Source organism: Nansenia antarctica, assembly GCF_963989245.1.
Source record: "Nansenia antarctica genome assembly, chromosome: 3".
Lineage (NCBI taxonomy): Eukaryota > Metazoa > Chordata > Actinopteri > Argentiniformes > Microstomatidae > Nansenia > Nansenia antarctica.
The window spans coordinates 49,040,126-49,068,038 of NC_137688.1; the positions used below are offsets into that span (position 1 = coordinate 49,040,126).

General features: G+C 46.4%; 1 protein-coding gene across 1 annotated transcript in view; it reads right to left on the reverse strand.

The window, feature by feature from the left end:
- Positions 1 to 5,793, reverse strand: part of thsd7aa (thrombospondin, type I, domain containing 7Aa) — a gene marked incomplete at both ends in the record, with an annotated part of 118,040 nt that extends 112,247 nt beyond the window's left edge. Inside the window, one exon of the mRNA XM_080527735.1 lies at positions 5,643 to 5,793. Within this exon, the coding sequence (XP_080383861.1) occupies positions 5,643 to 5,793 (151 nt within the window). The remainder of the gene's footprint in view (positions 1 to 5,642) is intronic.
- Between the last annotated feature and the right edge of the window lie 22,120 nt (positions 5,794 to 27,913).

Sequence of the window (27,913 nt, forward strand, 5' to 3'; positions counted from 1 at the left end):
TGAGAGGAAGAAAGAAACACAGAGAGAGAGAGACACACAAAGACAATACGAGTTGAGTTGGAAGGACTTTGTACAAGCTCCCCTGGTGTGTGTGTGTGTGTGAGTGTGAGTGTGAGTGTGAGTGTGAGTGTGAGTGTGAGTGTGAGTGTGAGTGTGTGTGTGTGTGTGTGTGTGTGTGCGTGCGTGTGTGTGCGCGTGTGTGTGTATGCGCTTGTGTGTGCGTGTTTGTGTGCGTGCATGTTTGTGTGTGCGTGTTTGTGTGTGTGCATGTTTGTGTGAGTGCGTGTGTGCGTATTTGTGTGTTTGTGTGTGTTTGTATGTGTGTGTGTGTGTGTGTGTTTGGGTGTGCGTGCAAGCGCCAGCCGTCTCCTCCACCTGGGGCGGCCCGCCAGGCAGAACCGCTGAACAGCTGGACGCTGTTCCTCCAACCCCCCCCCGAAAAAAATAATAGCTGCAATTTGGCACTTGATGAATCCTGGGGAAAACAGAAACCGTTCCGTCCTCGGCTATTACGCCTTGATAACGCTCCTCCAGCCCTGCCGCGACAATGCAATCTAATGGCTGAGTGCTAATTCACAACAGCAAATGGCTTTTAATCATTTGCGAGCGTCCGTATGTTTTTCTTCGAGAGCCCCGTGCTTAACTTCAATGGCACACAAACAGAGCAAAGTGGGGCCTCTTTTAAATAGGCTTTGCGTGCGCCACGCCGGACACACACACACACACACACACACACACACAACACACACACAACGAGCAGAGTGGAAATGCTTGAATTACCTACTTGACACTTGGCCTGTTTCGAAAACCACAGCACATCCCCAGCCCCCCTGCATCCGTGTGTGTGTGTGTGTGTGTGTGTCCTGCGATGCCCTTGCAAGACCCCCCTCCGAGTGCAGGGGTCGAGGGTCAGGCCTCAGAGGGGGTGGGGGTCAATAGGTTTGGTGGGGGGGGGGGGTAGAGGACGGACGGACGAGGAACAAAGGACTACCATTCGACGCAAGGTACAGCGTCTCCCTTTGTGTCCTGTGTGTGGACACCACAGCATCTGTGACGGGAGCCCTTAGCCCTGCCGCAAACACACACACAATCAATACAATGACCAGGCGTCCCATCTCTCAGGCTGGAGTGGTGGTGGCAGTGTGGGTGTGGCAGCAGGCGGGGGTTGTTGTATAGGCTTCAATAGCCCCCCACCACCCCCCCACCCCCACCCCCACCCCCCTCACCCTCTAAGAGAGCCTTTCTTACGCTCAGTAGAGGAGCAGACAGGGAACGACCCTGCCAATTAACATCAGGGACGTCAGGAAGCTGTTGCGGAGTATTATGGGAAGGCATTCGTTCGTTCCCGGGGGGGGGGGGGGGGGGGCAGCCGTGGGGGCAGGAAGTGATCGTTACCACGCAGTTGTGTGGAGTGTGACTCAAGACTGCCGGTGGTACGCTAAAACTGGAAGAGGGAAGTCAGTCGTGCTTCTTAAAAACAGCGGCAGGTGCACCGTGGGATATGACAACATGCTTTGAGACGGAACACACACCCCAAAGGCAATGTCTTGAAACACACACTGGGAGACAACACAATACTGTACAACAAAACCCCACAGACATACTGTCAGAGCAGCATAATGGATGTAAGACGCTTGCCAAGAGACTAGGGTCTATGCAGAGAAACTATAAACAGAAACTATTTGCAGAGAGAGAGAGGGTATTTGCTGTGTATGTATTTGCAGAGCCTATTTGCAGAGAGAGTATTTGTTTCATAATGCAAGTCTACTGTCTCCATACACAACGCCTTGGTAGAGTGGATGGAGTAACTGGATAGGATAAATGCTAACATCTCTTTGTGCCATCCTGACACTCACTGAGATTTTTGTATATCCCTTGTTGCCACCCCACGCTGTGTGCCGGGAATACGGCGCTCACTACAGCCTCCCTCTCCCTTTCATCACCACATGAATATCTTCCTCCTGTGGGAAATACAGGAATACTAAACCTTCCCACCCAACGCATGGCCAGCTATGTCTCTGCAGCAGAGAGGCAGGCTAGCTACATCTATTTGTCACTGATGACAATTTACCACCACCCCCCCCACCGCCAACCCCCACCCTTCTCTTTCAAAAACCTAGTTTGCCCCATATGAACTCCCATAGACAGCCCCCCCCCCCTCACCATCCTGCCTCCCCCAGCCAGCTACACAGAGGTGCTGAGGTGGAGAAAAAAGCTGGGTTATTGTGTTTTTTTTTTTTTTACATGAGGGGCAGGACAAGGCAACCAAGAGGCTCATGGGATCTCATCAAAATGCCATATCAATGCAAGATCTCTTCAATAACACAGCGCGGGACTGTTCCAACACATGGAGAGGGCAGCATTAAACATCCAGTGCAGGTCCCGTGCATTTCAACAATCTAACACATCTGCTCTGGCGAGGCGAAATGAGCATTGTGTTGTTAAGTGACAGTGTGTGTACACATAAACATGCTTCTATCTAGGTTAACTTGAGCCTGCCAATCTGTTCCTCCTTTCTCTATCCCTAATCTCCTACTCTTTGCTAGGGATGCTCCGATTTATCGGCCACCGATTTAAATCGGCCGATTTCACTCCAAATGACTCGATCGGTGATCGGCAAAAATGGCCGATCGCAAAAACCGTTTTTTTTTTTTTTTTTTTTTTCCTTTTCCTGGGGAAGACAGATAACTGAACAGAAAACATAGGAGGACGTAACAGTATGTAAACCATGAAGGCCACGTTTATGATGTCTTTTATACAGCCATATCCACTGACTTGGGCTTCAGGCCCTAACTGGGTGATAGGCCAGACCTTTACTATGCCATAAAAATGGGTCTGCGTTTGCTTGGTGCCTAATGGATCAAAACTTTTGTCTAAAAAGCTAAAAATATGTAGGCTATCCAGTCAGTAGGCCTACAGTTATGTATTAAAAAAAAAATCGGTATCGGTATCGGTATCGGTTGATCTTGAGGAAAAAAATCGGTGATCGGTATCGGCCCCAAAAATCCAGATCGGAGCATCCCTACTCTTTGCTCCATGCCTTTAACAAGCAGGAGAGCTGAGAGAGAGAGAGAGAGAGAGAGAGAGAGAGAGAGAGAGAAAGAGAGCGAGAGCTGAGAGAGAGAGAGAGAGAGAGAGCTGAGAGAGAGAGAGTGAGAGAAAGAAGGAGAAAGAGAGAGAGAGAGCTGAGAGAGAGAGAGCTGAGAGAGAGAGAGAGAGAGAGAGAGAGAGCGTGAGAGAGAGAGAGAGCTGAGAGAGAGAGGGAGCAGAGCGGGGGAGGAGGGGGGACAAAAACACAATGGTATGGGATTCCCCTGATAGATGAGGGGGAGTGAACAATAAAGCCATGGCATAAAAATAAACATGCAGCATTGTGGGCGAGAATATGAAACACTTTGTTTATAACAGTGGTGGAAATTATCAAGAGAGAGTGAGAGAGCGAGAGTGTGTGTGTGTGTGTGTGTGTGTGTGTGTGTGTGTGTGTGTGTGTGTGTGTGTGTGTGTGGGAAGGAGAGGGAGAGAGAGAGAGAGGGAGAGAGAGAGAGAGAGAGAGAGCAATGTCTGAAAGTTTGAATGAATAACCAGACTGAACACCATCTTCAATCAAATTGATCAAAGATTTTTTAGAATAATAGTATTATAATAATAATAAATTCTAGTAGGTCTAATGAAGTCTTTCATCCTCATACTAATCACTGCTGACATGGACTGTACAGTGTATGAGAGGGGTAGCAAGCACAAAGTCTCAAGGCCCTTATTAATCATTTTGAGGTTTAGAGTCAAACAACTTGTTTTATCGAGTGTGTCAAACAACCTTTCATCACATTTTATCGAGAATTGCTCCATATCTGGCGTTACTTTCCCCAAAAAGCTCAGTGAATGACTAAGGCACCTCTCGTCCTCGTCTTTTCTTGGTGTATTCTCTTTTAAGAAAAGCCAGAAAGCAAAAACGAGCTGACGTGTGCCCTTAACAAACCGCTGCTGTATCACACAGCGCCCCGTTACTAAGACAGAGCTGCCTGACACTTCTAGAGGACAACGGCTCTGTTAAGGATCCCAGGCCTGACCAGGCATTGATCCGGTCCCATCTGGGTGGTGCTGTGCAGCAATGAAAGCAATGCAGCATCGATCGGTTCCTGCTGAGGATCAGGGTCCCAGTGAAACCAGTACATTGATCCAGAGAGAGAGAGAGAGAGAGAGAGAGAGAGAGAGAGAGAGAGAGAGAGAGAGAGAGAGAGAGAGAGAGAGAGGAGGCATCACAGGCTAAGACAGCGGTGAAATAGAACATTGATCTCCCGGTGCATCAGAGCAACTGTCCGGTCCCAGTGGGTCAGCAGCATCCATCCTCCAACCCCCTCCCCCCCCCCCCCCCCCCCCACACACACACACACACACACTCGCCCTCTCCACCTGCCCTTCCCCTGTCCTCCCCCTATCTCACAGGCCCATGCATGAGTAATGTGGCCCTCTGATCATGTGGCGTTATCTCACGGTGTGCTCCCCCACTTGTGAGGGGCACCACCCCAAAACCAGCTGCACCAACCCACGGTTCCTCCACGGCTCCAACACTAAAGCCCTCGAAGCTGTTCAACCCTCGAAGCTGTGTCGTTAACACCAAGTCCAAATAACGCAAAGCCAATACAAAATAATCAGTGAATTCAACGTTTTTTTCTGTGTATTTTCCCCTATAATAACTGTAATGAAAATTTCAAAAAAGATATCCATGTCATTTCTTGTTCATCAACATAATATAATCGGGAGCCATAGCGACAGCACCATGTTCTGCAACACGCTGCTTCAAACACATGTTCATCCAGAAAACGAAACACACACAGTTACCGTGAGTGTTATATTATGGCACTCTGTTACTCATCAATAGCACATGTCAAACCGTGATCAATGGCTTCGATAGCAGCTTGTAGCGGTGGTGGATGAGTTCCACCTGTCAGTGTATAGCGTAGTGAGTGGAAGAGAGAGAGAGAGAGAGAGAGAGAGAGAGAGAGAGAGAGAGAGAGAGAGAGAGAGAGCGCAGCCCCACTCCCAGTTAGGGCAGAGTGGGATTCACCTCAGGGACTGCAGTAAATATGTTCACATACTGTACAGTGGCAAAATGGCCCCAGTGCATCAACCTCTCACACATGGTACAATTTCCTCACAATTTTTTACTATATTTTTGTGGGAAATCTTCAACACGAGGCTGAACTTTCGTCTCTTTTCTGCGTGTTTCACTATTCTTGAAAGCATGCACCGTTTTTCCTCAGTTTCTCTCCATTCTCAACCGAGGATTATCGGACGACACACATCTCAAAAACAGTCCAAACAAGGACAACAGCAACAACAACAACAACCAAAGCACAAGGTGCAGTAATAGTTCAACGGGGGGGCATATCACTCAAAAGAAAGACTTTTCCCGTAGAATAAAGCTCTCCGCGTTTCACAATAAACACATCTCCTCCCCTAACAACAACAAAACATCTTCACATCAATATTTCATACACATCTCTGCTCACATCGCTACTACAGTGTCAGGTGTAAAAGAGCGTAAATGCACAGACAGCACATGTAGTGATTGCCACGGCTCCTATTCCAAGCGGTGTGATCTCTAGTGGGAGTGAGCCCAGCAGAAGCAGCAGCAGCCATACCTGTTTGCCAGATGTAGACAGGTTTGGTGTCCTCTGCAGTTTGTCCCTCGACATCCCAGATCCCGAAAAACAGCAGTGCTACCCTCCAGAGAGGGGGGAATGCCCCTCTGGAGACCCCCGGCGTCCCCATCACTCCGCCGGCCAGCCCCATGACTCTCGCACGGCGAGTAAAGATCCACGCACAAAACAAAAGGTGACCCCCACAGGAGAGAGTGGATGAGACAGCGACCATACACACTCAGAGACGCACGGAGCGCTGGACCCGTGCGGGGGGGACAGGGGGTTGAGGGGGAGGGGGGGGGGGGAAGGAAAAGTGTGCTCTGCTTTTGTCCCTCTTGCACGCGGGCGCCGGGGTCCTCCTAGGAAGGAAGGGTAATCCGGGGTGAATGGCTGGCTTCTGGGCTCTCTCCTCTCCTCCTCTCTCTCTCTCTGTCTCCGGTCGCTGGGTCAGTGAAGAAGAACGAGGTCTGGCAGTAAAAAAAACAGGGAACAATAGATCCCTACGACGAGGCTGCTGCTGTTACTGCGTCCTGCGTGTGCCGGGGCTGATGCAGCACCTCCCTCCCTCTCTCTCTCCCTCCCTCTCTCTCTCTCTTGCTCACTCGCTCGCTCTCCCACTCACTCACTTGTCCTCCCTCTCTCTCTCTCTCATTCTCTCTGTCTCTCTCTCTCACTTCATTGCCCTCCCTTTCTTTCACTTTACAGTACCTCTCTCTTTCACTCCAGCTCTCTCTCTCTCTCTCTCTCTCTCTGTCTTTCTCTCTCTCTCCTTTTCAAAGCACTCACTGAAGCTGCTCTACTCTCCCATCGGTTGAGACAGGCAGCTGGACAGAAGGGGCGGAGAGGGATGTGTGTGTGTGTGTGTGTGTGTGCGTGTGTGCGTGTGCCTGTATGTGTGTGCATGTGTGTGTGTGTGTGTGCCTGTATGTGTGTGCATGTGTGTGTGTGTGTGTGTGTGTGTGTGTGTGTGTGTGGGTGTGTGTGTGTGTGTGTGCGTGCGTGCATGCGTGCATGCGTGCGTGCGTGTGTGTGTGTGTGTGTGTCTAAGAGCAGTTTGTACCGAATCGGCTGAGAGACTGGTATTCACACCAGCTGTGTGTGTGTGTGCACGTGCGTGCGTGCATGTGTGTATATGTGTGTGTGTGTGTGTGTGTGTGTGTGTCAGAGAGAATGAATGAATGAGTAAGTGGGAGAAGGGAGATGGCAAAGAAATACAGGAATACAGTAGAGGCAGACAAAGCTTCTGAATTAGCGTAGTAAAAAATACCAATGAATTATTGATGGCAGCTCCATATGACCTTGCAGGAGATTCAAGCCAAGACGACTCAACATTCAGTTAGGGGACCGGCCAGTCCTTATTATTCATGGGAGAGGACCAGGACACTCAATGAAACCAGACCATAAATTTGATCCCCTGTAGGGACGGATAGTAAATCAATCTGACAATATAGCAGCCGGAGTGTCACTCATTCCATCCAAAGTCAGACATCCCATCCATATCCATAACACACACTGAAACCGAAATCATATCTAATACCATTACCGACACATGTGAGGTCTCTAACGGATGATTTGCAGCTTCAGCACACTCTGTATGAAACGCAGTGTCAGAAGAAACCATTCATATGAAAATGTGTTCCTTGCATCGATATTTCCCAGAATCCCTTTGATGCATATGCTTTTGTGGGACCATCCCCCCCCCCCCCCCCGCCCCCAACCACCCCCTCATACGCACCCCATTCCGCCAAGGGGGCCTCAATGCACACACACACACACACACACACACACACTTGCGCCCCTCCCCCACTGCCCATTACCACAACCCCCTCCACACCCACCCACTCCACCCTGTCCCTCTGCTTCATCCTCACGTCCGATTCGGTCATTTCACAGCCATTAGGTTAATAAAGGAAGATCTCACCCCCTGCTTGGTGTGACCGGAGGGGTGGTGGGAAGGGGGGGGAGGCACGCCTGCGTCGCACAACAAATTAGCCAAGCGTTGCCCCCCAGCGCCAGCAAGCCGCTATTCCCCCCCACTGATCCCAAGTCTGGAGGTTCGCCCACATCATGACCTTTTCTGGCGTTGGGGACGCCCACGATAATGCACGCACGCACACACACACACACACACACACACACACACACACACATAAGCATGCACACATTCACACACATTCAACACACACACACACACACACACACACACACACACACACACACCTATGATAGGTGGCTCTGGTCACAGGAACACACACTATGCTATGCTGTTCTGTGTCCAGTAGGAACCACAAGAACATGAGAGTGACCTGACCATTGGGTTTGGTTTGTACCAGTTGTATACGAAACACAAAGGTGAAGTGACCGACTCCTGTTCTAAGAACCTTAATAGGCTTCTATTGTGTGTTGTCCAGTACTGTCTCCGTGTGTGCCTCCACCTCCTTCACTCATGACTACACAGCCCCACTTCCCAACACCTTGTCACCACTCCTCAGCCTTGTGGACACAGTCACGCCAGCGTGGGTCTTAACCTGCCAGGCATGGCCCTCTGGTCACATGGGCCACTCTGAGGAGAGGTGGAGGGTTGAGAGGGAGGAAAGGGAGAAAGACAGAGAGACAGAGAGAGAGAGAGAGAGAGAAGAGAGAGAGAGACAGAGTGGGGGCGTGTGGGGGAGAGAGGGATGGGGCTTACTAGAGATTTAAAAGGCTTGTACACGACCCTGATTATACAGAATCAGCTGGGTTGGATTACAGCCTCAGCCACGCTCATTTAAGACACAGGCACTCAGAGAGAGACTGAGACTCACTGCCCTGCCCTGCCCAGGGAAGAACACCACATCTTGGGCACTGAGACAGAGACTGAGGCACTGAGAGAAAGAATGAGAGAGAGAGAGACTAAGACTCACTGCCCTGCCCTGCCTGGGGAAGAACACCACACACTGAGAGAGAGTGAGAGAAAGACTGAGGCACTGAGAGAGAGAGACTGATAGAGAGAGACTGATAGAGAGAATGAGAGAGAGAGACTGAGAGAGACTGACGCACTGAGAGAGAGAGAGACTGGGAGAGAATGAGAGAAAGACTGAGGCACTGAGAGAGAGAGAGAGACTGATAGAGAGAATGAGAGAGAGAGAGACTGAGAGAGAGAGAGACTGATAGAGAGAATGAGAGAGAGAGAGACTGAGAGAGAGACCGGTAGACTGAGAGAGAGACTTCAAACAGACACAGACACTGAGAGAAGAGAGAGAGAGAGAGAGAGAGAGAGAGAGAGAGAGAGAGAGAGAGAGAGAGAGAGAGAGAGAGAGACTGGGACACCACCAGAGTTTGCACACCAATAACACCAGCATATGAGAGAATATAATATATAATATTATTAGCAGGAGAGAGAGAGACAGACGAAGAGGAGGGAGGGAGAGAGGGAGGGGAGAGAGGAGAGGGAGTGAGATAGGGGGGGGGGAAATGAGGGAGATAGAGGAGAGAGTGAGAGATATATAGGTAGGGAGGATGTAGAGGGCAAGAAGAGAGGGGGACATAGGAAACAGAGCCATGGGGGGCGGGAGGGAAGGAGAGAGGAGGGAGAGAGGTTCTGCATTTGAAAGATAGCACTGTATAATGAGAAGAGATCCAAGGAGAGCCAAAGCGTAATGATGACGACCGGTACCAAGCTTTCAGAGAGCAGCAGCACTATCCTGTGATCATTTCTGTTTAGCGAGAGAGGCGAAAGAAAGAGAGAGAGAGAGAGAAAGTGAGTGAGAAAGCATATAGCATCGCTAACGCTAATTCAGTCCAACTCATTCATTCTCATTGTCTCATTAAGTTACCCCACCAGCTATTTAAGCTCGCCAATTAGCCGCACAAAAGCCTGAACATATCGTGGTACAAAACCATGCAACAAAGACCGTTGCACCACTCGCTAGGAAGCTCGGCGGGACTCGTGCGACCAGGAGTCATTAATACAGCGTCCTCCTAACACAGAATGATAGATTATAAGTCTTTGTAAGTCCTGTTAGAGTGACATAGTGGAAACATGTGTGCTGATACACCGGGATGGAAACGACATGGAATGCTGATGAAGGATGCAGCTTTGCCATACGATAGACATGTATGCCTTTCCTGGCTGTAATTGGTTTTGGTCTGAGAACACTTAAGCTTCCCTGCAGGACTTTGTGGATAGAGCCTCTTTTGTATGCTACGTGGCTATTTCTTATGCTTTCCATTACTGCTTCATGTTCATTTTTATACAGCCTCTTTGTGCAGTCGATGCAGTTATGAGAGAGATACCAGGAAGAAAATATTCTTGGATAGAAAGAGATGATTTTGTGTAATCACTTTTAATTGTGCAAAACATTAAACCTCTTAATGTTTTAAGTCTTAGTTAAATGGAGTGTAAATAAGAATGAGGGCATATGCCGTGATGTGTGGTAGAAAGTCTTACTGTAAAACACCCAAAGGCCTTGTCAAAACAAGTGGTAAAACATTATGTTTGGACTGAAAGTGAAGAAGAAGAAGAAGAAGAAGAAGAAGAAAAAAGAAGAAGGAAAGCGCCCTGGGTAAGAGCAAGCTTCAAAAAGAGGAGAGCGTGTGATGCCATGCCATGCCCTCAGATTTGTTTTGTTTTTGTCTTGTTGGGCACGTGATGCCGCTGCCCAGAATAGTCGCGAGCTCCATTTCCAGCAGCACTTTGGCGTTTAGCAGGAACAGCTGGAGGGGGGGTGGGGCAGTGGGCGGGGGGACGAGGGATGTAACCTACCAATGCAGCAGGAGGGGCCAGCCCAGCCAAGCTGATCCAATTTAAATATGCAAATGTTATCACAGAGAGCAGGATGAAAACCAGAGAGACAATGAGGCAAAGGGGGGGAAAAGAACTAATGTAATGAACTGTTTATTATAGTTTTTTCACACAGTCGGGAAATCAATTAAAGCATTGTGATGTGAGGAAAAATAGCAACAGAGCCTTTTGTCAAGCCTCCAGAGAGAACAAACTGGCATATCACGAGACACCATTAAAATGTGTACAGACACATGGAGAATCAAGAGGGTAATTAATTTTAACAAATTGTGTTAGTGTCCATAATAAGCCAGAAATAAAAATGACAAGATCAGTGACTTGGACCACCAAGGCAAAGATAAGCGCCTTCACAGCATTTCTATTACAGTTTGACCCATTTATTTATGCACAGCGACTGTGGGATGAAGAAAGGCCATTCGTCGACTTTATATGGAGTTACCTCGGGACGTTCCCCTAAGGAGGCGTTATCTTTTTCCCTAATTCCTTAGATGTCAAGCCCTATCTTGAAAAGACTACTCCTACACAAATATGAGCAGCAACACCGGCGGCGTTAAAATTCAAATTTGGGGGGTCAAAAGTAATGTGAACAACCGTTAAGCTGTGAGCGGGTTGTTTTGACCCCTGCCCAATCAAGAACAAAGAGACTCGATACTAATCCAAGTAGCTCATATCCGTCGAGGCAAATCATCCCTGAAATGAGTTCATTCAGGCGGAATGTCAGGTCCAGAACCAGCCCTCCGCCGCAGTCATCCAACGGTTCCCATTGTTTTCCGCTTCATTGGTTTAGAGCCTGTAACGAGATTGAGGGAACAAAGCCTCGAGAGGACCCTGCTTTTAGCCCCCCCTAAGAGCCGCACTTCACGCAGGCCACGGGCACACAGCCCAAGAGAGGATTTAAACGGGTTACCAGGTGCCCACTACATAAGGCCCACCTCTGGGGAATCGCGTAAACAAACACAGTTTTGTCGTCGACTGGTGACGGGGGGTTCCCCCCCTAACTGTTTATCAATCTGTCTCTCCAACATACCTTCTGACTCTTTGGTGACACGAACATTATCCAGTTTTTTTATGAAGAAAATGTAATGGTCAAATGTGAACATTATGATCTCCTATCTGCCCGATGCATTAAAAATACATTTCCAGCTGAAACGAGGTAGATATGCAAATGGCGGTGTTAGAGGTCAGGTATTGAGCAGCCGTCGGGGAAGGGGGGGGGGGGGTCCTCTACGCCCCTGAGCGTGCGAGGCCGAGCCAGGGAGTGATTGTAAAATGTGTTTGCCTGTGTCCTTAAACAAGCGGCTCCTAAACCCTTTGTGACTGTCTGCCGGTGTGCCCAATTGATTCCTTCTGTAATGACCTTGTCTACATGATGTAGTGAGGGAGCATGAATATCTGTCTGCATCTCCCAAGGAGGGGGGGTGGCGGGGGAGACAGGTGTCTAAACTGACCGTACGGCCCAGGCATCAGCCAAGAGGACCGGGAGTGTGTGTGTGTGTGTGTGTGTGTGTGTGTGTGTGTGTGTGTGTGAGGTTCATCTCCCCTGGTGAGCTCCGGCTGCGCTGTCAGAATAGGATGTGCTCTGGCTGGACCTCAACATCTGTTGCAGTGTTTATAACAAAGCCTGAATTGAGATGCAGATTTTCCATAGAGAACAGGCTTCGATTGGTGCTGTATGCCCTCTAGACAAGGTGATTGGTGGAATATGGGCTATCGACAAGGCTTTGATTGGTGGGCTATGGGCTAAAGACAAGGTGATTGGTGAGCTATGCCCTCTAGACAATATGATTGCTGAGCTTTGGGCTATAGACAAGGTGATTGGTGATTGGTGGGCTATGCCCTATAGACAAGGCCTTGAGTGGAGTGCTATGCCCTATAGACAAGGCCTTGAGTGGAGTGCTATGCCCTATAAACAAGGCCTTGAGTGGAGTGCTATGCCCTATAAACAAGGCCTTGAGTGGAGTGCTATGCCCTATAAACAGGGCATCGAGTGGAGTGCTATGCCCTATAGACAAGGCCTTGAGTGGATGACTGTACCCTATAGACAAGGCCTTGAATGGATGACTATGCTGTATAAACAAGGCCTTGAGTGGATATACGAGGCATCGAGTGGAGCGCTATGCCCCGTAGCCGAGGTGAAGTGCTCAGGTAAACCTCCCTCCTGTCATCTTGACCGATCTGTCACGATGGGATCAGCCTGGCGGAGTCTGCGCCACAGACGGCAGCCGCCAGCGGGAGTGACCCCAACTGTCGTTGCCTCGGAAACCACAGCGACCGAGGGCTCGCGTGACATCGCGAGGAACGTGCCGTCCTTCTCAATGACGCACCCCGAGACGCTCAGCTGTGACATAAGCACAAAGAGATGATGTCCTTCACACTAGACTGAGCATCGCCGTGGGAACAGGGCAGGGCCGGACAGACATGGCAGAGAGCCCATGCACAGTCATTGCCCTTCACTTTGAATGACAAACTCGTGGATGTTTGGCGATTATCCATCTCTCTCTCTCTCTCTCTCTCTCTCTCTCTCTCTCTCTCTCTCTCTCTCTCTCTCTCTCTCTCTCTCTCTCTCTCTCTCTCTGTGTTTCTCTCTGTCTCCCTCTGTCTCTCTCTCTATTTCTCTCTCTCTGTCTCTCTCTCTGTTTCTTTCTCTCTCTCTCTCTCTCTCCCTCCATTTATTGGGAGTTAATGCTACTGTATATCCTGCGCCATGAAGGACATTTTGAACCACTGCAAACCAAATCAAATGTAATTTACATTTGCATAAGCCGATGGGGAAACAGAAAATGTTTATCGTCCCAATGAATGTCTATAAAAGTCCATGTTGCTTATGTACACAGCGGTGTGAATGCGTCCACAGCGAGGCACCAAGCCTCCACTCTTTCTTATCTCATCTTTCCACACGCTGGCGTTGATTGATTGACTTCTAATTGCAGAAACAGCCCGGTGAAATTGGCCCAGCCTCTCACCACCTCCCCCCCACCTCCCCATCCCCCCACCTCCGCCGACCTCCCCTCTCCCACCCACCCCAACCCGTGCTCGCCCGGACCTCAGCCTCAATCAAGGCCGTAATTCCATTAATTCCAACCAAATTAATACCATTAGCACGACGTTTTGCAACTAAACACATCGCACTAGTGTCTAGTCTCTGATCCCCTGTGGAATTTGGGGAGATGCTGACGCAGTGGACTCAGCCCAGGCTGGACGTACAAATCAACAGCTGTCGGCTCCACTTCCTCCTGACCAGCCAGATCTGACCATTGATTTCTGATGCAGCTCCATTTGACTGGGGAGGGTCAATAATATTGACTTGAGACAATATGATTTGTTTTACAAAAGTATCAGTGTCTAGAAAGTTGATCCTGGGTTAAACGATTGGGTTGATTAAAATGGCGGTCACATTTTCTTTTCTCCCTTTTTGACGACCTGTTTGTAGCCACCTTGGTTCTGCTAGGCGTGTCCTCAAGTTTGAGTTCACACCTGTTCTTTGTGAAGTGGGCAACCCTAGTAAAATGCCTTTTACAATTAATATCTAAGTGAAAAGAAGCAAACCTAATCTCTTAATGGTACAAGGTTAAACATGACACATTTCATCGCATTTTAAAGCAAGATTCATTTTTATTTTTTAACTTTTTACAGTTTCAAAATAATAAAACAAGGAAAAGGGATCCTTGTCAGCTAGTACTTTGTAACTCCTCCTCGGGCAACTATAACAGCTTGCAAACGCTTCCTATAGCCAGCTAAGCTAACAAGAGTCTTTCAATTCTTGTTTTGGGAATTTTTCCCCATTCTTCCTGGTAGAACACCTCTAGCTCAGAAATATTCTTCGGCCTTCTTGCATGCACGGCTTCATCTTTCCACAGATTTTCAATAATATTCACGTCTGGGGACTGTGATGGCCATTCCAAAACCTTCATCTGTATTTCCTGGAGGTACATCATGGTTGATTTTGAAGTATGCTTCGGGTCATTGTCTTGCTGGAATACAATTTCTGGGCTGACCTTCGAACATTAGCCTCTAGAATGTCTTGATATTTGGTGGAATCCATTCTTCCTTCCACCCGCACAATATTGCCTGTGTCCCCAGCTGCTACACAACCCCAAAACATAATGGATCCACCTCCATGCTTAACAGTTAGCAAGGTGGTCTTCTCTACAAATGCTTCAACTTTTTATGGCCAAAAAGTTCCATTTTGGTTTTGTCAGTCCAAAGCACATTTTTCCAATAGGCTTCAGGTTTCTCAAGGTTTTCTTTTGCATACTTCAGACGCTTAATTTTTTGAAAGGCTTCTTTCTGGCAACTCTGCCATGTAGGTCTTGTTGTTTAACGTACGCTGTATTGTTGTCCTGTGAACAGCTAGAGCTAGAGAACATTTGGAGTTACTTCAGAATATATAGTATTATCAACCCTGCAATTATATTCACCTGACTCATTGAAGCCCTAAAGAGTAAATCACCTTGATCTGTGCCTTAGTAATCATATTCGCAAAAGGTAAGAAAGAATCATCCAAAAGGGTTCCACTTTGCACTCTTCCTTTTTTATCATTTAAAAACTTGATAAACTTGCTTTCAATCACTTGGAGATTAATTGTAACAGGCATTTAAACCAGGGGTGCCTTCCACTGTATCTCACTCATACACAGTCCTGTATGTCAAGGTGGATTCGTGGGAAAGAAAAGCTCCCTGCGTGACTTTGATTGATTTGACTTATTTTGAGTGACACATCCTGGTCTTCTGCAGCTCTACAGTACAAAGACATGCCTGCTGAGCCTATGAATCGGTCAAACACAGACTGGCAGTGACTCAGTTAGGAGCAGATGAGGATATGTTCAATAAAACAAGAAAAAGACTAAATACTGTGTATACTGTACATATTCCACTAGCTGTATTGCAGAAAAGCAATATCAAAAACCGGGACTGAGCTCCCCCATGAGCAGAAAGAAAGAATGGCAGATTAAATATACTACTACTAATAATAATAATAATAATAATGATGTTTGTAACTGTGCAGATCAAGAGAAATTACATGAAAGTGTTGTCATGAATAGATTCAGGGTGTGAGAATGTGTTCTTCAGCTGACAGAGGACCAAGCTTCTTTTAGAGAGGGTCCAGAGACCCAGAGGGGGGACCATAGTGGCAGAAGTTCAAACCCCCCCAAAAGTCACTCCGGTTTGAGGATATTAACCATAACGAAGGTGGAGAAGCCAAGGAGTCTTGTTTTCATCTTCTTCCTCACTCATTCCCACTATCCCTCCCTTTCCCCTCCCCCCAACATACAGCGCAAGCCCCCCTGCCGCACTCCCCCCCCCACCCCCACCCCCCGCACGACCCCCGGAATCTTCAGCACTCTACCAATGAGAGCGCAACGGCGGCATTCCTTCCCAGAGACAAGAACCTCCAGGTCTGGTGCAATCCTTCCCTCTGCTTGTCACGCTGCTTAACACCAATCACATGCTTAGCCCCTACTGATTCCGCATAATAGAGTTTCCGATTTGGCAAAGCGCACAATATGTGGCTTTTCATGGTACTACCCTCGGGCATGACGACTGCCTGCCTGGTGAAAGACAGTGGGAATTACATTGTTTCATTCTGGTTTACACAGATTTTGTATGTTTTTTTGTTTTCTTGTGATTAACTCAGGGCTTGATTGTGGCAAAGACGTCCTTCATTTCCAGACATGGAATTGATAGCCAAAGTCAGCTGAAGGACACTTGTGATGTGATCAATATTGATGCTCTCATCATAGTCTCACATTACAAGCCTGTTCTTGTGGGTGTTGTCTCAATACACAATGAAGCCTATTGGAATGATAAGATGAACACAATTGGCCATGGATTAATTGAAATCACCTCACCATCAACTCAATATCAACTAAACAATATGTCAGCTGGGAAAAAGAGATTAGGCTACATGATATTTATATGGCTTCCATTCAATTACGCGAAATGATGTTTGCACAAACAGACTGGGAAAATCTGCGGATCGAAATGATTTAAGGGCTTTAGGTTGGGAATTTATTTTCTCGGTCATCTATTTGGAGACGTTTAGAAGCCATAAGAATGACATCAATAGCAGACGCTAGAAATACAACAACCACAAAAAACGCACAAATACAGCTGCTCCAGCCTGGAGCATTATAACATACTGTACATCGTGTTTTTTAACAGATGGCCAGGCATAATATTCTCTATGTGTTTTCCTATGGGTTATATATTCCTATTGCCTCATCAGCAACAGCCTTGAATCAGATCACCAAGAGGTGAAAGTACCCTCCACCCCCTGCTGCTACTCTCCTCTGGTAGAGCATCATCTCAAGAGCTCCTCCATACCAGAAGAAGAAAAATAAGAAAGAACTGAAAAAGAGGCCAGCACACATGAAAAGTGTCTCTCATAACTTGGTGCATTCTTTTTTTCCACTTTCTCTTTCTTTTCTGTCTCTTTGATATGTGGAATATGATGAGGTGAAATCGATGAGAGTCAAAAGGAACCGGCCTATCTCCTGAGCACACACACACACACACACACACACACACACACACACACACACACACACACACACACACAGGCTTTGGCAAGGAATTACCACTCAATCTCCACAAAGGAGCAGGGGAAATAGAAGTGTTCCGTGAGGGTGGGGAACACAGCAGGGTTAATAGGAGCCACTTGTTTCTGCGGGCCGCACACACAGGTAATTGATGTCCACACTCAGCCTGCCTGTTGGATCGGAAACGTCGCGCTCTTAACCAGCTCGGCTCGCCGTGACAATCAGGGCAGGCTGCTGAATTATACAGATAGACGGGCCCAGGAATCGAAAGGAGGGGATGAAAGAAAGGGAAAGAAAGAAAGAAAGAAAGAAAGAAAGAAAGAAAGAAAGAAAGGAGTAGAAGGTGTTAAAGAGGAAGACGGTGTTAAGGAGCTGGGGTGTGATCCCAGCTAGCAGGGAATGTTCCCACAACATTGGCTAACATTCCCTACAAGTTCTGCTAATGTTTTAAAGAAAACGTTTTCATCTAATGTTCAAAGAGCATTTTAAGGATGTTTACCATTTCAAATAATGTTCCTATAACGTTAAATGTTAACAAAGTAAGAACGTTTTAGGTGCAACATTCTGAGGATGTTTTGGGGACATTGTTTAGGTAACAGATTATAGAATGTTCTTTTATAAAATGTTCCCACAATGTTACACGATAACAAAGGAAGGACATTTTCAAAGCAACATTCGGATAAAGTTTTCAGGATGTTATTGATGCCTCAGATCACAAAACGTTTTTTCTAGAATGTTCCTGTAATGAATGAATGAATGAATGAATGAATGAATGAATGAATGGTCTTTATTGTCATTGATATAGTACAGGTACCAAACAACGAAATTTGGGAGGGGGAGCTCCCCTGGTGCTAGGAAAAAAAATAACTAAAAACAAGAAGGGAAAAGAGCTGGTTTACATAAATAAAGGCTATGTACACTATCCACTATACTATACTATACAAATAAAACACTGTGCTGTACTCTATGCTATGCTATACCTATTCTAACATTTCCTATTCTCTGAACCTTATGTACCCTAGGGTTGTCATATTGCACATAGTGTTATTGCACATTCATTTAAAGTGTCGCAGTTTGCAGGTTTGAAATGTACACAGTTGTGTTTCAGTATTACACTTGATTTCAATCTAGTAGCTGCCATCAATTTGTCTAGATTGTCCAGGGCCTAGAACCTAGGTCTTTGCTGTGTTCAGGGCCTGAATGGCCCTGGGGTAGAAGCTGAGCTTCAGTCTGTTTGTCCTTGCGAACATGGTCCTGAACCGCCAGTTCGAGGGCAGCCGAGCAAAGTGTTCGTACCCAGGGTGGGATGGGTCTCTGGAGATCTTGGAGGCCTTCCTGAGGCAGCGTGTGTTGTACAGCTCTTCCAGAGAGGGGAGGGGGGCGCCGGTGATCTTCTGGGCCGATCTCACGACTCTCTGTAGCGCATTCCTCTCTGCGGCTGTGCAGCTGGAGAACCAGATGCAGATGCAGTAGGTGAGGATGCTCTCCACTGCGCAGCGGTAGAAGGTCACCAGCATCTCCTGTCCGATGTGGTCTTTCCTGAGGACTATGGGCCATTAGGCTACTTACTTATGTGGTCTTGACTACCTGTCCACTTTCTCACCTGGTTCTTGCTCTCTCTCTCTGGTGTGCCGACACCATCCTGCTCTCTCTCCTTCTCTCCCTCTCTATCCTCCTCTCTCCCTTTTGCTGTCAACCAAAAGGCAAACATAACAACCAGAGTATTTATAATCTAATAAGAGGTATAAATTGATCCATATCAATTGTTATTCATATATACATATGTAACCCCTGCCATATGGGCGGGGCCTGAGTTCTATTTTAAATAAGTGGCGGTATTACCTGTAATAATAAACTATTCAAATTATGACGATCAGTGCCTCCATTAACTATGTGGAAGTATTTTAAATAGGACTTCCTTTTTAATCCTTTTAATGTATTTATGTTTTAATTATCATATGAATTGCCTATTACCTGTTTATGACACAACACAGTGGCTTTAAATGCAAATACCAAAGGGTATATATTTATTTACTAAATGCTAAATTTAAAGTGTTGGTAGTCAATTATAATGTTATACAAAGTCAATAGACAATATTCACAATACAATGTCAACAGACAATATCACAATATCACATAACAAAATATAGGCTCAAAGCCTATTCCAATTCCTTTCAAGGAAATAAATGTAATGTTTCCAATAAACTCAAAGTCAACTCAAAGGATTCACAATTGTACAATATATCATTCAGTAAAATAAAAAGGTGGGCCCACACTCACACACACTCTGTAACTCAGTCCATTAACTAGTGTTACCGTTGCAGCTGACGCTGCTTGTGAGCGGGGGGCCTTGAAACTGTTATGGCCACTTCACTCGTCCACACGAGGTCCAAACAAAAGCTCGTGCGTGGTTCAGTACTCACGTAACCTCGTGGGGAACTCGTAGGTAAACGAGGGGTTTGAACGATGGTGTAAAAAGAGGCAGAGATGAGGGGGGATGAGGTCCAGCGCTCTCCCACGAGCGCAGGAGAATGATTGAAGTACACTGACGCGAAGATTCAATGGACGGTCTCGAGTTACCCCAGGCGATTGGAAACGGTCTCCGTTGTCCAACGAAGAGCTTTCCTTTTGCTGGGTCTCTCGACTTCCAATTCTGAATTAACAGAATACACTGAGCTACAAAATCCAATAGCTATTTCGTTTTGATAAAGCTAGAAACAATTTATCACTCAGCAAAGGCTAGCAACATGCTAACGTAATTATGCTAAGCTAACCGCTATCCGCGATTAGCTCTACATTCAAATATAACATACTACAACGAGTAGATGTAGCTTATAAACAAACACCAGACATATGTATTTACCTCTGGTAGCTTCAATGTGCACCAACATCCAAAAGAATAACTGTTCGTTGATTCCCGAATTGTTAATACACACAGCATACACAACAAGTCTTACTTCCTCAACGAGGTCCTCAAACATTCTGACACGCAACCTCACGCTATTAGTACAAAGTCCCGCCCCCTCTCTCTCAGCATACATTTAAATTGGCTAGCTCTTCCCGATGGACCAATGAAATAAATGAAATGAATGAATGACATATAACCACTGAGCGAACTCACATTAGAGTTTGTAAACAAGTACACATTATAAACTTATAACAATGTTAATAACCGTGTACATAACCATGAAATGATGCTTATTTATTAAATGGACTTATTTATTGAAATGCTCATAGCTCACGTTAGTAGCTGGGCTACACATACATATCATATATTCGTCATAGTCAGGGACTCCAATTAAATGTCACGTAGCCTATAGGCATCTCCATCAATCCAGGATTCATTACATTGTCTACTGTCACATTGCCCATATAGTGGGCTGTTGTTCAGGTATTGATGTTAGCCATTGATGTAGTCAGGATTATAGAGTTGGTTTAATTACCTGGATGTAGTGTGCCATGGCCTCTCTGTGGTCCGTGAAGGAGGCAGTGTTGTTAGCAAATGTGACAATCAGCTTGCGTGGAAATAACAGCCCATACCTCACGTTAGCCTCCCGCGGGGTTGAGGTCCCAGCTTGTCGGCACCAAACACGTCGCATAACAGGGAATTCATAAAAGCAGTGGGATTGCCTTTCTCACTGTCTTCAGGCAGTCCCAACACTCGAATATTAAAACTGCGGCTACGTGCTTCAATCTGTTCAATTTTCTGTTTCAGTGACATATTATCTGACTGTGATTGAGAACGTTTTTGTTCGATATCAGTTAGACGGCGTTCCGTCTCGTTAGCGGCTGTTTCCAGGTCCTTTACCTTGGTCGTATTGGAAATCATATCCTTGCGGAGTGAATCCAGACATTCTTTAATTGGTTTAAGTTTCAGATCAAATGCGGAGTCAAGCTCTTCACGTATGACTTCTCTCATAATTGATGCAAGTTCTCCGCGGTCCATCACCGTAACTTTTTGTTTTAGATCGCTTCTTAGATTTCTTAACTCTCTGCTGCCAGCAGCGTTGGCCATACAACTTGAGTAACCTATATCAAACAATCAACAAACAGCCGGTGCGGAGATTGCGGCCACAAACGAGATAAGTTTGACTTCGGTAATAGGTCCAGTTGCAATATCCTCAAGTTAGGAACAAAAGATGCCTCCTTCTAATCCATTTGTTCAATTTGTTTACAGAAATAAATCCTCCTTACATTGTAAAAAACTTAATTTGTTAGGAGAGCAGTCGTGCGTGCGTTCAATCCCTGCTGCCCCGAAAGTCGGAAGTCCTCAGCATATGCATTTTCTGCTATACAACCGGATATTCAGGGCGCAATTTTTGCGCCCCGGCCGAGAAATAGGAGACAGCCAATTGGAGCGCTGCTACAGCTCACGTGTAAGCGAAAAGTATTTGGCCTGCAATAGACTTGCATTCGACCGGCGCCCCGACTCCTCCCCCTATGTATTTTAACAGTGAATTTTACACACACACAGATAAAATGTTTATTGTATTGGAGGATTTTTAATGAATGCTGATAGGCGCCGACAGAATATCAGCCGCATTTTGTGAATAAACAATGTTTATTTAAAAAAAAAACTTTTACAAATCGCAACTAGGAAGTGAAGGTGGGGGCGGCGCCCCAGCGCCCTCTATCGGCCAGCCGCCACTGCATTCTAGGTAACATTCTTTGAACATTTTTAGAACAAAAAATTGCTAGCTGGGATAGATGGATAAAGAGAAATGATTTTATTTATTAGGTATCTTGTCTGCTCTAGTGAAGTGTTCTGAGTTCCAGAACCATCAGTCTGTATAGAATCGTGATGGCATTCTAGAACGGGATGCACACTCTCCTATACGCTATCTGTTTGTTACTGTGTATCTATTATTCAAGGTCTACAGGGCACTGAATGGTGGTATTCCTAGAATGTGGGTCAGCCCACCCATGTTTTTCAAAGACGCCCATTCGCTGCAACAGAACTAGGGCTGCAGCACCCTCCCATCTCCAAGCTGACAGGGGATGAAGGGGGTGGTGGGGGGGGGTGTGAAGGGGAATCAAATTCAAAACACACATAATGACCTAACCAACACACAAACATGCATGCATGCACACACGCATACACACACACACACATGCGCATGCACGCACACACACACACACACACACACACCAGGCCAGCGTTGGATTAGGAGCTAATACCATGCAGCCAGCGCAGCACACGGCAGACGTGCTCATCAGTGACTGTCGTGAGCAAAACCAATTAGAGTGACCAAATGTTGCACACACACCACGCAGGTCCTCCACACAAGGCCACACTGTCACACATTCACACAGGTCTAGGAGCAACATCATTTAAATTGTTATTGGATGGATAATCTCATGTCGTATTTCATTTTTCAACCTATTTAAACATGAATAAAATAGAAAATGTGCCTTGTTTCTTTGAGAGTGAGTGTAGCGGTTTGTTGTCCCCCACAATGAAATCAGGGAGGGAACTATGGAAGGGTCTCCGTCACTTTCGCATGTTCATATCTCCAACACCATTGGAGCTTGGGTGAATGATATATCTTGCCATTGAGATCCCGGCCTTATAAATAAAGTATAGAGTGTAATATATAATATAGTAAACAGCTAAAACTCAGAATTTACACTGATTGGCCCAAGGGGGATGCTACATCATTCATGGGGGACAACATGTTTACTGACTAGTTCTAATTCGATGGCCACCTCTCTAAATACTGTGTAATGTATCATGGGTGAGTGCGATCTCTCTCTCTCTCTCTCTCTCTCTCTCTCTCTCTCTCTCTCTCTCTCTCTCTCTCTCTCCCTCTCTCCCTCTCTCCCTCTCTCCCTCTCTCCCTCCCTCCCTCCCTGACTCCTCCATGCACAGCCATCACAGATGAGAGACCTCCGCTGGATGTTTGTTCCCTTGCAGCACTTAACATATCATTACACATTACACATGCACAAACCGCTAATTCACCTCATCTAATACACGGTCATTACTCTGAAAGATATTGAAATTAGGTTAGCTGCTGGAGTAGCTGAGAGCGGTGTTATTTTTATTGTGTGTATATTGACAATCAAATTCTCATGAATTATATTTTCAGACAAAATAATTACATTTATCTAAAAGCAACCAGACAGATTTTATATCAAATGGACATTGGGCAACACATCCATCCTGTGGTACTGTGGGGTTACATCACACGTTAACATGAATGGGCTGCATAAGTCCATGGGAACAGAGAAGCATTAATAATTGAAGGTGTACTGGCCCCATTATCAGCACCATGGGGCCAGTGGGAGACGGGCCGTTTCCCACAATTCCCTGTGGTCTGACGTCACAGGTGAGAAATCATTCCCCTCTGAAGGTTCAGGTTGTGCACCCCTCTCTCTCCCTAATGCAGCGGTTAATGTGCCCTATCAAAAAACACTCTGGGGTTCCAAAAGTGATGTAAATCAAATTAACATCAGACCCACCCCTGACCATGGAGGACTATATTTATTTCATTGTTTTGATCTGACGGCACTATCCCGACACAAAGTAATTACCACAATTTGTCTACGGAGCACTCCGTGCCATTAGGCCGAACGCAATCAATTTCCCTGCATGGTGAGTACACACTCTAAAGTCCCTCTCTCCTCCGCCACACTGTCCAGCACTACGGTACGTCTTCAAGTCAACTCGCGCTCAGTTAATTCACTCCCACTAAGGCCAGGTTTGAGTTGTTATTCCAGACTGAAAAGTCCAAACTTTTGACTGGTACTGTACATAGCCTGGGGACGAGGTTAACACAGTCGGCCAACAGCACAGTCACACATTTACATTTTTGGCATTTAGCAGACGCCTTCCAAAGCGACTTACAATCAATACATTTGACTAAGCAAGTGAATCATCAATCCACCAGTCGTAGCAGGAAGAGTAATCCAGCTCAGGCCCGGGGCCATTGGCAGTCTCTGTGATAGAAGGAAAAACCTTCTTCTATCACCTTTTTCTAAACCTAGACTTTTTTTTTTGTATAGACACTGGAGAAACAGAGAAACAGTACAAGGGAGGCAATAGATGCCCCGCGGTGGTGTAGCGGTCTAAGCACTGGCCACTAGTGCAAGCTGCCCACCGGGGACTGGGATCGTATCCCAGCTCGCCAAATCCGGATATGGCTGGGGCACACACGGGGAGCGGCATATTGGGCGGCCGCTCCCGAGGGCGGTATAGGATTAGTTCCGGACAAGGATCCGTCGCGCAACAGTGCCGGAATAACAGGTGCTGGGCTCGAGGAGCCAGTCAGCTAGTCTGCCTGGCGGCCTCTTCTGGGGCTGCCGGCCACGGGGTCGTGCGGCGGATCCTTCGCAATAGGCAGGGGATAATTGGATGCTAGGTTGGGTTCAATTGGCTACCAAATTGGGTGAAAAAGGGATAAAATCTGAAAAACAAATAATAAAAAAAAAAGGGAGGCAATAGAATTTTTAGGGGACACAGTAAAAGGGAAAAGCGGGTGTCTTCAGGAGACACAGTGCTGGGGGGCAGTAGATGTCTCAGGTCACAAGGCACAACTACCGAAAATACAGCAGTCGGTCATAATACAATAGTATAGGCCTAACAATGCCAATGCCATTTGACAGACACTTCAATAGAAAGTAATTTAGAGTACAGAGAGTGCATTTTTTTGGTAGAAAAGGTCCCAGCGGGAATTGCACCTACAACATTATCGTTGCTAGCATCATGCTCTACCAACTACGGCACATGTGAACTCATGAGTGCTTATGTTGGCTTCAATCAAGCGGATTCCACAGGTATTCCAAAATTAAGTAACAAGCTAAGCAGACAAAAAAGCCTAAAACTACGAAAGCTTTTTTTTGTCTCTTTGTGATATAGGGGGTTAATAAAAGGTAGAATGGATATTACTCCATTCTCTTTCGTTCTTTAACAGAAGCTCGGTATAATTAGATGGAAGAAAAGAAGCCAAATTCCGCTCCTGGCTGAATCTCAAGAAATAATATCGCTTCTTCATTTTTCAATTGGCCCCGCAGGGAGGAACCAGCCTTATCAGATTAGCTCATATTCATCCAAATTAAACACGTTAAGCACTGGGATCATTCAACCTGCCTGGAGTGGAGCCTGGGTACAAATGGGAGTTATTTCATTTCAAATTGGAAAAAGGAACGCTATCAGCATATTACGATGACTCCGATTAGGGGCGTAATGTATGGTGAACACATTGGGAGCGGTGTCCTGAAGAAGCTCGATAACCCAGAGTTTCAGGGTTATTTTGCATGAAGCATAATTTACTTTTACACATTTTCCCCTTGTCATTTCTCACTTAATAGAGGGTGGAGTGTGGAGAGAGAGAACAGATAACCTGCTCTTCACTCGATCCCTTCTCTCCAATCCAAAACTGGTTTTGATGTCCTGCCACTCATCCTCTTCACAAATTAATTAATTAATTAGCAATGCAGGATATGTTTAATCATCAAAAAAGCAAAGGGCAGGAAACACAATGTGGTGTCAATGTGACATGGACTCTGTGTGTGTGTGTGTGTGTGTGTGTGTGTGTGTGTGTGTGTGTGTGTGTGTGTGTTTCCACATCAATGTCTGTTTATGACTCCTTGTTGAGACTGAATGTGTGTGTCCCAGGTGTTGTCATTATGGCCTGCTCTACAATGGAAGGTCCTGGTCCCCTTCCTCCGCTCCCGAATCACAAAACATCCCAAAGGAAGAGCCCAACAAAAGAGATGCATGTCATCCTTCGCCACCATGGCGACCACCCTATTCACAGCAGCATGGCTTTACACTGACAGAGCATGACAGACTCAGAGAGAGAGTGAGAGAGAGAGAGAACGTCTGTCAGTCATTAACCTCTCCCAGCTGCTAATTGCACTACAGCGCCAATACTCATTGAAGATAGGGGGAGTCAAACAAAGAGGAGCAAGCTCGGGTAGTTAGCTCAACCTGAGAAAAAGCACAAAACATCCACCCACACCCACCCACACCCACCCACACACACACACACACACACACACACACACACACACACACACACACACACACACACACACACACACACACACACACACAGAGACACACACACACAGAGACACACACACAGAGACACACACTGACACACCCACCCACACCCACCCACACCCACCCACACACACTGACACACACACACACACACACACACACACACACACACACACACACACACACACACACACACACACACACACACATACCCTCTGTTCCTTTCTCCCCTCCCCCACAATGGGAATTGTCATTGTGTCCCACCTCTAGCTTGTGAAGGTGAGAAAATATCTGCTGCCGTGGCATTTTCAGCGTTGGTCCCCTTGAGCGCGAGCCAGAGTGCTCTCCAAGGTCCTGATTTAATGATTTAACCAAACGCTCCGTCTTTCAATCACAATAGCTGTGTATGGTAAACGTTATTTTTTCCAAAGTGGCCTCTCAACATGAACTCTAATCAGTTGGAGTTTGCGCTTGACTCTGATTGGAACCCATCAGGGCCACTTTCTGTAATATGAGGGTTGTGCAGCTTAATAGGGCTGAACAGAGCAAAGTATCTGTGTCTACGTCCCCCAGAGGTCTTCCTGGTCACTCCTTTGCCATGTCACATGTTCCATCATAGCACTCTCCCTGGAGAGACAGAACAGGCTCTCCTCTGGCCTAGGCTGACATCTAACACAGACCACCAGACCACCACAACAACACCTACACACATAACCACACACACACACACACACACAAATATATATAACCCCCACACACTCACACACACACACAAACTTCATATCTTTCCACAAAAAGAGACAGAATGAACAGCGGGAACACATCATCGCCAATGCAGCAAACACAAAATCATCCATGTGCATCCAATACTGGACAGGGCTCCGTTTTCCTCCCCAATCTCACTAGTGCACATGGAGGGCTGATCCAAATAAACAGTGCAAGAGAGAGGTGGAGGAAGGAGGAAGGGAGAGAGAGAGAGAGTGAGAGAGACAAAGGGTGGAAAGTCAGTCCACACAAAGAGCACAAACTTTAGCTTGACACAGCAAAAACCTTTTAAGATGAATGCTCCATTCTCCACATGTGGGTTGAGAGAATGACCTTGGACATGTTAGAAATACCCAAAATATCATCATTATTTATTTAGCATGCCTTGAATTCAAATTCAAATTCCATCTATTATACTAATAGCTCGGTGACTACCCCTCGGTCTAACCAAGCCAGTGGTGACACTCTTGTCTCAAAAACTGTTTTGAAATAGACATTGTTACTTTTATTAAGTTTATTTAGAATCTATTGTTATGGAGGGACTGAGCTTGTGGATAGAGCTGGTCCTACTGTATACTCCTGATGGTCCACCAGTCTCTTGGTAGACACAGACACAACATGCTAGAGCAGCAATTAATCATAGTCCTACAGAACAGAATGATCGGCCAGTGGATTAACCGCATGAGCAATTACACTTGACCGCCATCACGGTTGAAAACACAGTAATGACAGAAAAACCACATTTCAGAATTGGTTTGTTAGACAGTGACACGTGCCAAAACAGCTGCTTTTTTTCCTCAGCATGACAAGTGTGTGTATGTTATATGACAGCTCTCTGTAGTGAAGGGAAGGTTGCGACCTGCACGTTGATTTGATACGAAGTGAGCATCCTGTCATGAACGGCGGTATGAAATATGACAGCTTTCCACTGCAGAGCATAACAGAAATCAAATCTCCACTCGTGCTCTGTTTGGACAACCGGTAACCTATGGTGCTCATACCAAATGCAGCTTTGCTAGCCATAATAGAGGGGAAAGCGAGTGGAATAATCTCTCTCTCTCTCTCCCTCTCTCTCTCTGGCGGTTTATCGTTTCCATTACCACCATGTTTGTCATGCATCACTCTCTCCAGTCTCCACCAAATAATCCATGGACACCATTTGGACCCAAGTCTTCCTA